The sequence below is a fragment of the Vanacampus margaritifer genome, chromosome 9, assembly GCF_051991255.1.
Source record: "Vanacampus margaritifer isolate UIUO_Vmar chromosome 9, RoL_Vmar_1.0, whole genome shotgun sequence".
In the NCBI taxonomy this organism is placed as follows: domain Eukaryota; kingdom Metazoa; phylum Chordata; class Actinopteri; order Syngnathiformes; family Syngnathidae; genus Vanacampus; species Vanacampus margaritifer.
In genome coordinates, this window is record NC_135440.1 from 16,946,907 (window position 1) to 16,957,782 (window position 10,876).

Genomic DNA, 10,876 nt, shown 5'->3' on the forward strand with positions numbered 1-10,876 from the left:
ATATATACTGTATATTCTTTTTGTGCAAACTTTATGTAAATGTGTTAGTTTGACCAAATAAATCAAATCAGGGAAACACAACATCCCCTCCAGATCCCCCCCACACACACCAGAATTTGATTTGAAGACACACCTCTTAATCCCATTGTCGCCCTGGCAACGGGCAGCACCTGATCCTGATTGGGCAGCACACGCTCCACCGGGCTTCAAATGTGACAATTTCTCAGTGTGAATCTGTCTTCTCTTCTGCGTCCTGCACCCAAAGGGCAATTTGAATTTTGTGTCTCAGAGTCACAAAGTCGACTTTAAACTCCACCATGGTTGAGCAGTTTGTCGGAACCTGGAAGCTGACTGCCAGTGAGAACTTTGATGAATACATGAAGGCTATTGGTAAGGATAAACTTCATGTTAGCGTAACTTGTGCTTGCTGTGAAGTGGTGCTAATTGCAGTGAATTTTGTTTGGTCCAAAGGTGTTGGCTTTGCCACCCGACAGGTGGGCATCATGGCTAAGCCCAACCTTGTGCTCAGCGTGGATGATGCAGGCCTCATCACAATGAGGTCCGAGAGCACTTTCAAGACCAAAGAAATCAAATTCAAGCTCAACGAGGAATTTGACGAGAACACGGCAGACGACCGAAACACCAAGGTGGGTTTTTATTAATGAGTGAACTTCAGGTTACAAATTTTGCATGCAATAAAAGCAAATGCTGTCTGCAGACCATCATCACGTTTGAGAATGGCAAACTAGTGCAGAAGCAGACGTGGGATGGCAAGTCTACAACACTGGAACGAGAGATTCAGGATGGCAAACTGACAGCTGTAAGTGGCGGAAAGCTTTAAAAAAAGACCACTATATCAAGATGCAATGTTTTAACCCTTAACCACTATAATCCTGTCGCCACAGAAATGCATCATGGGCGATGTTGTTTCAATGAGGACCTACGAGAAGGAAGCTTAAGTAGACTTGGAAGTAGTTGACTTGCATCAGTTAATGTATGTTGAACTGCAATTGACATTTGCGAAAAAAAAGTTTACAATAAAATCTAAAGAACTGTGTGACGGATGTTGTTTCTAAACTTATTTTTAATTTTTTGGGACTAAGTGATTTTTTTTTTTTCAAGTCCGAAGGCCAGTTATTTTATATTTAAGAAAAAAAGAGCCATCCCTAAAATTTGAAAACGACAAGTCATGTCAGCAAATAAGACTAATTCCTTGACCATGTGAACAGTCTTTTTAAGAATTAGGCTCTTAAAGCTTCTTTTGTGCTTAACAGGAATTTAGGGTTGACCAACTGAACAGGATATTTGTGGCAGTTTAAGAATTCAGCCTTTGTATTAAGGATTTTTGTGTGTCATTGACAAATAAGTCACCTTTGGTTGCTCTGAAGCCTGTCTGACTATACTGGTAGGATTTTTTTTTTTTTCTTGACAATGGTCTTTTGTTCAAGCAAGGACTCAATTCCTAATATCAGCGTAGACACTTGTGACAGGGTGGTGTTTCAGCCAAATCCCTTGTGGAGGTCAAAGCGGTGACCCCTCACTTAGTTGCTAGGCTTCTTGTCTTGGATGCACAGACTGGAAGTAAGGCAAGTGCGCTTGTCCTAATTAAGCCTCTTTGGGGCAGTGGGCTCCTGGTGTGCCAGACTTGATGACTGGCGAACATAATGGCCTCTTTAAGTATGTTGGAGTCAATCTTGGGTTAAGATTTCAAAATTAATCTTAATTTGAACGTTTTTCTGCAAATATGTGGGGGACAGGATTTGTGTGGCCCACTGTGTTTATAAAGTCCTGAGCATTTGCATTATTAATTTGGCAACATTTCCTTAAAACTGGTTTAATGATTAGTTTTAACATTTAAATGTAGTTTTCGTTAAAAATGTTTTAATTGACTTTAATATGACATTTTTCTAAAGATAAATTAACTATTAAGTATTTCTTAAAACAAATTATGAATACATAATTGTATTTACATTTAAACATAGTCTATGAATGACTTGGCCCAACTGTCAGTTTTAAAAATGTGATCAAACTTTCCAAGTTTAATTTTAATAAATACGTTGGTCAATTTGGCCTGTACCACTTTTTCTTTTGAAGGGGGGAGACAATGTTAAACAAACGTTGAGTGTCTTAACTCTACATCATGTGTAAACACAAAACTCGTTTGAAAGTTAAAAACAATGTTGAATTTACTACTTTGTCAAATTGAACATATAGAAAAAAACAAAAAAACAAAACCCTCCCCTCAGGACTCATGTAATTTTCCGGAATGACGTACACATTGCGTCACCTTCATCCAACATGGCGGACACGGAAAACACAAACATGGACTCCGATAAGAGTAAAGCTTCTAATGCGCTTAAACGCCGCGTAGGAGACGATCCACAGAGAAAAAACAAACCCAAAGACGAGAAAAATGTACCTGGAAACTGCACCACCGCGGAGTATTGCGAGAAGTTACAAGCATGGATGTGCCAGTACTCCACCGGCTATGTGACCTGGCAGAGCTGGTTGGCGGCGTCAGCAGCCATGTCGTACCCGTGTGTTTTGCAGTCGGCCAGCGGAACGTCGGCAGCGCGTCTCGACCCCAACGCTCAGTATTTCGGTGTCCCGTTGCCGCCCAATGCGGCCGCCTCCGGCTCCCCGAGTAGCCGAGGAGGTGAAGCCGCGGGCGGGGCTGCGGTGCACACTCATCCGCAGCAGCTGCCACAGGAGAATGGAAACGCACGGAGGCCAGGTAAACACAAGAACAGAAATGGATTAGACATGCTGCAATAACAGTAAGCTTTAGATTCATTACCAAAAGTCTCTTGTATTAGTATTTATTACCCGCTCATTTTTTGCATGAACTGTTTGACCATGCAGTCTTCTAATCCATTCTCCAGGACGAGAGTACACCATCCCATCACCTCTCCAAAGACTCCTGGCTGAAATTGTGGACTTCTTCATCCTGTTTTTCATCAAAGCGACCATTATCATCAGTATTATGCACCTGAGTGGAATCAAGTAAGTTCACGGAGTGGCAAAGATGCTTGAGGTTTGTTTGTTATATAAAACAGCATCCCTAGCTTTTCTCTTTTTTTTTTATTTATAGGGATGTGTCCAAGTTTGCGATGCATTTTATCATAGACGATATAGATGAGGAAACGTCAATGGAGGAGTTACAAAAAATGATGCTGGTTGCTCTCGTGTACCCTATATTAGTGTGTTTTTATGAGGTAAGGAGTCATGATTGTTGACACAGTACAGGCAATGTTTCAAGACATTTTTAAATTTGAATTGTCATACATGACATGTCCCTGCAGATTGTGTGTATTTGGGGAGCTGGAGGAGCCACCCCGGGAAAATTTCTTATTGGGCTCCGAGTTGTGACATGTGACACATCGGTTCTGGTTCAGCCCAACCGGGTCCTTGTAATGCCAGCAACTGATGTTTCTCTGTCTGCGTGAGTGGAACCATTTTAAACTCTGTAAAAGGGGAAGTCAAAAACACACCCAAAAAAAATGCATTTGAAATCTTGAGTTGCATCAGTTTTTAGCACACACTAAAAAGTTAAAAAGTGTGAAATTGTGCTGCACGTTTTGAATGGGAAAATAGTGCCATCTGGTGGACGAATTTGGAAGTCCTCAGAAAAACTTCAAATAAAGTAATCACCTATTTGTGGACTGACCCTTGTTACATCTAGCAAAAAAAAGTTAGTAATTGATGTTGCCCTTAAAAATGTTTTTAATTGTCTATGACTAATTTAAACTCTTATCTCACTATGATCCCAAAGCATTGTAATATAATTTGTAACTCATCTTACATCACCCTTAAAAAAAAATAGTCAATTGTTAACATTTTGATTTTGTGTTATCCATCTCTCTCTAACGATGCACCTTTCGATCTTTCCTGACAGATCAACTGTGCGAGCCCTGAGCAAGAACTTCTCGATCGCATTCTTCTTCCCGGCATTCGTCACGCTTCTGTTCTTCCAGCACAACAGGACAGTGTACGACATGGTCGCCGGCACCATTGTTGTCAAGCGCTCCAGGTTCAGATGACCCAGATGAGCGTCATCTCCACCGCCTGCCGAGCACACCGCGTCAAGTGTTTGAAGCTAAACCTGTGCAGAACTTATTTCTGGTCAGTGTGCACCAGGGCTTCATAATGAGGGTCTTATGGAAGGGTGCGCCACAGCCCGCGCTTGGTTTGTCTGACCAATCAGCTGCATGAGTCTCTGTGCCAAGTTCATGTCTCTTTTTCAAATATGGGGGGGGATATGACATCTCTTCGTTAATACATGATTTGCCTTTTTTGTTTTGAATTCTATTTTAAATCGAGGTGACTGTTCATTCACTCGCTATTTAAGTTACTAATCCGTGTATTTATAACATGATAGCATCAGTATCTTTCTGTGAAATAATAATTTGAAACACTGGGTCTTTGGTTTAGGCTCATTGTTTCAGGTGCTTAATGGCTTTTATTTTTCAAAGGCATATTCAGTGTTTTAAAGCCTGAACTCTTCCTCAGTTTGGCCCATCGTGGTAATTTTATGAGATATAAGGTTAATTGAACAATCCAAATTGTCCATAGGTGTGATTGTGAGTATGGTTGTTCGTCTCTGTGTGCCCTGCGATTGGCTGGCAACCAGTTCAGGGTGTACCCCGCCTACTGCCCGAAGCCAGCTGGGATAGGCTCCAGCGCCCCCCGCGACCCTTGTGAGGACTAAGCGGTTAAGAAAATGGATGGATGGATAAGATATTGTAAGAAAAGTGAAAAACTCTTGCGCTTGATTGAATTCTACAGCAAAAAACCTCTAAGGTCAAGTGAACCTTTGAATTTTATTAAAATGCAAAAACAGCGAGTCTTTAATGACAAAGACATAAAGTGAAATAAAGTCACATCTGGATTGTTTGTTTTTAGCATTCTTAACTCATTCACTGCCATTGACGGCTATAGACGTCCAAAATGTATTTGAACTATTTCTATTAGTTCAACATTTTTCCCACTTTTGTTAAGAGTATGAAAACCAAGACATTTTTTTTATTGTACATTTAGAACATATATAAAATGTGTGTGAGTTAACTATTGAAGTCATGCGATTAATTACAATTAAAAAATTATAATCGCGATAAAAAAAAAAGATTATTAAAAATTAGGGGCGTGAGTCGGTTAAAATTTCTAATCGTAATTAATCGCATGACTTCACTATTTGATCAAATTTTATATATGTCCTAACTACAAAAAAAATCTAGGTTTTCATACTCTTGTTAACAAAGTGGGAAAAAATGTTTAACTAATAGAAATAGTTAAAATGAAATTTTGCTGTCAATGGCAGTGAATGAGCTAAAAAAAACAAAAAACAATGAAATAGAAGTTAACCGTTAAAGGAAAAATAAAACACTCCCTTTGCTTTATGTGAAAATATGACACTGGCGTCTTACTGCTTTAAATTTGAATCTGCTTGCTGTATATTCAGTGATTTCTTATATTTTCCCACACCACTGTTGAGGGCTGTATGATGCTCACAGAACGGCGCTCTCATATGAACAATGAGGTCATGGCAGAATTAATGTGTGACTTAAGAGGAATACTTTTTCCTCTCATGTCTTAAATTGCACGACCTCGGGGATGTTTGACTTTACAGGTTCCAATGTAAAGCCCACCAGTCAGGTCTATTTACCGGTACTTGTCTTTTTGTACAAAAAAAATAATCCCACCAATTTTTCATGAGCGCAGGCTCAAACACTAGCAGTGTTCTGTTGACCACTAAAGCGCATGATTAACATTGCCGTTTTGTTTCGTTTTGTTGAACGTCCGATAATTCATCAGCTCAGCAGATACAAGGGATTACCACAAATGTCATTTAACTTAAATAAACTTGATTTTCAATCATATTTGTCTCCTATTATGACTACTTATATATATATATAAATTGTGGCGTTTGGTTGACTTGTTTTTATGGGGGGAAAAATGCTGATAAATTTTTCTATTGCCTGTTTGTGCAAAAATGCTGTCAATTCTCTTAAAGTAAAAGATTAATTCAGAGCAAATAAAGCTTTACAAATGTTATCACGATTCACCACACAACAAAAGCTTTCATTCGGAAAAAAAGAACAAGTAGGAAAATAGTGTGCTTGCCTCCTTTGGGTGTAAAATAATTGCTCTATATCTTGTTTCATTTAACTTATATATTTAACAAGTGACTGATCTTAATCGGCAAGCTTTTCAGCCTTTCGCAATTACATCATTGCACACAAACCAAATTTAATAGTGGAAAATATGTTCACACGTAAGCCTTCACTACCAAATATAGATTTTTAAAATATATCTTTATGAATATGGCGCCCCCTAGCGTACCTTCATTAGTCATTCATATGCTTCAAAATCTGTCGCGTAGGCCTATGCAAACACTCAGCATGATGCAAGCTGTACTGTACAACTGCAATAACAGACGTTCAAATTGATTCCTATCCAATATCGCCATCTTTAACGGATATTTTTTTGATACAACTCTTTTATGTAAAATAACTGCAGTGGTCTGACAACTTCCCATGTGGTAAGAGAGAATCTGCAGGAGGGAGATTTTTGAGAACTCATTGCTTCAATTTATGACAGACCTTTGTGTTAAACTACCTCATTGCGCAACAAATCTCTCCATGGGTTAAGCAAGTGCCACCGCTCTCCATTAGCTACTGTACATCAATAATTTATGCAAACTGCTGTGAGAATCGACCTTGTATTCATAAATCAGAGTCATAACTTCGTAAGAGTTACCCTATTAGTAGCTGGATAAATCCACAGAGCAGTAGATGGCTGTCGTAATGGAAATCCATCACCAAAGGTGTCATTGAAGTTGACATGACACATACATAAACATAAAAAAAGCACTGTGTCATTGTCTTTGCTTCCAAACCAGAATTGAAATCAGCCATGTACAGCACTTTTCCAATACGCAGCCTGGCCAAGCTGTTATGAATGAACTAATTTCTAGGTTAGTGAATAAATAAGCGTTACCATGACATGAATAAAGCACATTTTCAGAAGCACACTGAGACCCGCTGCTGTTACAAAAATAGACACCAGGCGAAGCACAAAACTCACGATGAGTGATGCACAATCATGAAGTTCCCATGCGAGCGTGGGTATTAAATAACCTTTTGGAATTAACCTGCTTTTAGTTCTCTGTGTTTAGTATTATGTTGATTTGGACCAAAACAGTTGTCTTGACAACCATGGAGGACTAATTTGGAATATTTTCCGTCTCTCTTTTGATGACACTGTTGCTTGGTCTGATTTGCATTTGCTGCAAAGAAATTATGTGTAAACAAGGAAAATATGCCTGACATTTGTTAACTATTATCATCCAAGTGAGGATAAGCAGTTTTAGAAAAATGGATGGCTGTATTATATTGTTTTAATTGTCGTAATTTCATATCATTAATTTGATTTACACTAATATAGCTATATCTAGATCTACCGTCGATTGACAGTGTTTAATAATATATATTTAAATTGTATTCAGTGCTGCCCTCTGCTGTTGTAATGCGGTAGTGATGCTGCTGCAGTGGGGAGGGGGAGTGGCCAGTCTTTCACCGGGGTCACTGAGGTCATTTAAGTGATGGTTGGCCTCCTCATACGAACACGGGCCTCCAGATCACATGACACAGCATGTAAATCAACATGTTCCATACATGCATGAATGTAGCTTTGCTTTTATTCGAAGTGGGAGTTGCCGGGGCGTTTCACATGTGGACGAAGCCTGTGATTTACACCCTGAGCTCCGTTTGGCATTTTCCAGATACTTTTGGCTCCCTGTGATTCTGTTTCTCCACCCCCACAAATCACTCCCGCCCGGTGCTGCCTAAACTATGTTGTGGAGACGTGCGTAAGCAGTGACTTTCTATTTTGAGCTGAATGAAAAGAAGTCTTGGCACTTGGACTCAGCCAAGAAGAAACCTGTTTTGTTCGGAGGATTTTAGCTTTCAGTATCAACACAAGAAACTGATTGCGTTTCATTGTCACCCATGTTGGAAAATGTTAAATATTCCAAAAACAAACCTCCGGTTGCCAAGCCACCAACTGTTTAAAATTCCTTATAAGGTAGGTCATTGCAGCCATTTTCTGCAGGATCCCGTTTAAAATATAGACGCAGTCACCATCGATCAAGTCGTCCTAAATAGACATTTCTTCAAGCTATTATGACACACAACTGCGCTTTGAGCAATTTAGTTTGAAAAACATCCAAGAGCCTAAAATAACAAAATGTTTCCAAACTTCTTTCCGGATATAAAACGATAAACATCCTCCAGTACAATAAGGAGCCAGTGTAATGGGCATTTGTCCATAACCGTTTCCTGGAATGTAGAAATGAAGTACCCCGAGCTTTTAAAGTGTTTCAAATAAATTGAAATGCCTTTTTTAGAAACTTGTTTCCAGCATTAAAAATAGCAGTATTATTTGCACACATATAAATCAACAGCGAGGAATAATGAACCAGGGTTTTTCCTATGGAGAAAATTTGGAGGCGGCCGCCCCCACCTAATTTGCTCGCTCGACTGATATCGCTCAACACAGCTGCAGCGCTCCAGCTTGACAGCAACGTATTTTAACTGCAGTTTAGCTAACTTTAAATTGAAGGAAATGTAATTTGTATGTGAATGTATTGTACATGATGATATATCATTTTACTACATGTTAAAGTTCATACAAGAAGTGTATACATCTCAAATGAATAATGTAATGTAATAACAAGTTGTCCCGGCATGTCCTGTCTGGTCCACCAGTATCATATAAACCAAAATAGGTCAACTAAAGACACCACTGCAGTGATATCAACAACAAATGAACACATTTTTAACTAAGCTAAACAAGTTAGACTTTGGCTGTAGTTAGCTTAGATGTCGCTATGCATCAGTTGTTTGCGATTGTGAATGTAACAGAATGTCTTATCTAATATTTCACTAACTTTGCATCAAAGGAAATCTAACTTGTATGTGAATGTACTGTACATGATGATATATAATTTTTTACTACATGTTAAAGTTCATACAAGAAGTGTATACATCTCAAATTAACAATGCTAGCATTGGCGCTAATGCTAACACAAGTTATCCCGGTGTGTCCTGTCTGGTCTACCAGTATCATATAGACCAAAATAGGTCATCTAAGGACACCACTGCAGTGATATTTACGGCCATTCTCTAATCCTATATACTTTTACAATCATTTTAAAAGACGTTAATGTCAAATTAATGTTGCTACTTTACGCTAATATCAGAGCCCATCTCCTTACCCTGAGGCACAGTAGAGAAAAAGGATGACATGTAATATTTTCAATAGGCTCAAATGAGGTCATCCTCCATGTGGATTGCTGATTTTGTTCTGTGGCCATTAACTAATTCACAGACTCTCAAAAGGCTCTTTCAGCGTGTCATGCTCCCCGCCATTGAGCCGCAGCCACGTTGCTAGCCGTCTTTTTTAATGTGGACCGGAGACTGTGGAGCGGCCTTGTTGCCATGGCAGCAAGCGCTTTCACATTCTCCCCGCATAGCATTGGAGCGTTCGTGTTGCTACTTCCGAACCGGTGCCCAGCCACAGCCGGAGGAAGGTCTGCTCTCAGACAGGACCTCGCCAGGGTGGTTTTACCCTCCCACTCTGCTAACACATGCTCACATAACGCCGCCACCCACTCACTATTCTCCATTCTCTATTTTACTAATGCAAAGGATTTCCCTAGGGTGCCCCCCCCCCCCCCCCCACACACACACATCAAAGAATAGAACCGAGTATACTGTAGAAGTTCTATTGTTGCATGTTAAGAATTATATAATTGTTTTGAAAGACACTGTTGAAATTCGGCCTCACTATTCCTCTGGCATACTTATTTGTATGATTACTGCCTTGTTACCTACAGTATCTTACATGGACATTTGTTCTGAACTATATAATTTCTATTTCCTGAATAATGTTGGTCTAAAAAATGACATCACAATGGAATTGAATAAGCTAGCTAGTGGTGAAATAATAGAATGCACCGGTTTGAAGACGCACTACGATGCCTCAGAGAGGCCACACTTTGCAAGACTACCACCAATTACTACATTCACTAAATTTGTCTCATTTGTGTGTCCGTAGCAGTAAGATGGCAGTGAAACATGTCAGCCTTTTCTGTCAGGTGGGGAGAGATCAGTGTAATAAAATTAGCGAATACCATACCTGGCTAAGATTACATAAAATAACTTTTTTTTTGGTGTATAATATTGATTTTTTTTTTAAATAAACATTGAAAAATCCAAAATTTCTACACATTGTCCGTGTAAGTGTACATTTTTAATGCTGGCATTTAAAAATACTGTTGGATTAATAATCATGTCCAAAATACTCGCAGTTCCGATCATGTGGATTCACCTTTTCACGTTTTTTTTATTGACCCCCCAATATATACAGTATGTATATATATATATATATATATATATATATATATAATTATACATATTTTTATTTTTATTTTTATTTTTATTTTTATTTTTATTTTTATTTTTATTTTTATTTTTATTTTTATTTTTATTTTTATTTTTATTTTTATTTTTATTTTTATTTTTTTTCATGCCACGGTTGCAAAAACCTCTGAAACTTTCTCTCACCAGTACAAGCTTTTATTGCCTTCCCCCTTTGGGCCATTATTATGAAACCTACGAGTTCTCATCATGAATTTCAGGAATCGAAAACCTAACTCAATGTGTATTTACTGCAAATCAATGTCACTATTGCTGTTGCCTTACAGAGATAAGTTCAGGAATGCTGTGGCAAGTGCCACTTTCACATCATTTCACCACAAAGTCTGCTCCTTTTCTTTCTTTATATGCCTACCATCCCTGAAAAAGATTAGCAAAGA

The 10,876-nt window shown here is 38.7% G+C and overlaps 2 protein-coding genes across 2 annotated transcripts; both read left to right on the forward strand.

Annotated features, from left to right (window-relative positions):
- Nucleotides 1-222: 222 nt before the first annotated feature.
- fabp4b (fatty acid binding protein 4b) lies at nt 223-1,057 on the forward strand. Its single transcript, XM_077576566.1, has 4 exons — nt 223-390; nt 472-647; nt 719-820; nt 906-1,057. Exons 1-4 carry the CDS (start codon nt 318-320, stop codon nt 957-959), a joined length of 405 nt encoding a protein of 134 aa, XP_077432692.1. The 5' UTR covers nt 223-317; the 3' UTR covers nt 960-1,057.
- A 1,213-nt stretch (nt 1,058-2,270) lies between these two features.
- Nucleotides 2,271-5,876, forward strand: fam8a1b (family with sequence similarity 8 member A1b). The gene is made up of 5 exons (XM_077576769.1): nt 2,271-2,734; nt 2,883-3,003; nt 3,092-3,215; nt 3,303-3,442; nt 3,896-5,876. Exons 1-5 carry the CDS (start codon nt 2,299-2,301, stop codon nt 4,038-4,040), a joined length of 966 nt encoding a protein of 321 aa, XP_077432895.1. The 5' UTR covers nt 2,271-2,298; the 3' UTR covers nt 4,041-5,876.
- The last annotated feature ends 5,000 nt before the right edge of the window (nt 5,877-10,876 follow it).

Coding starts and splice junctions, on each gene's coding strand:
- fabp4b (XM_077576566.1), top strand. CDS start 318: ATGGTTGAGCAGTTTGTCGGAACCTGGAAGCTGACTGCCAGTGAGAAC. Junction 648..718: donor CAGACGACCGAAACACCAAG/GTGGGTTTTTAT, acceptor TGCTGTCTGCAG/ACCATCATCACGTTTGAGAA. Junction 821..905: donor AGGATGGCAAACTGACAGCT/GTAAGTGGCGGA, acceptor CTGTCGCCACAG/AAATGCATCATGGGCGATGT.
- fam8a1b (XM_077576769.1), top strand. CDS start 2,299: ATGGCGGACACGGAAAACACAAACATGGACTCCGATAAGAGTAAAGCT. Junction 3,216..3,302: donor TATTAGTGTGTTTTTATGAG/GTAAGGAGTCAT, acceptor ATGTCCCTGCAG/ATTGTGTGTATTTGGGGAGC. Junction 3,443..3,895: donor ACTGATGTTTCTCTGTCTGC/GTGAGTGGAACC, acceptor CTTTCCTGACAG/ATCAACTGTGCGAGCCCTGA.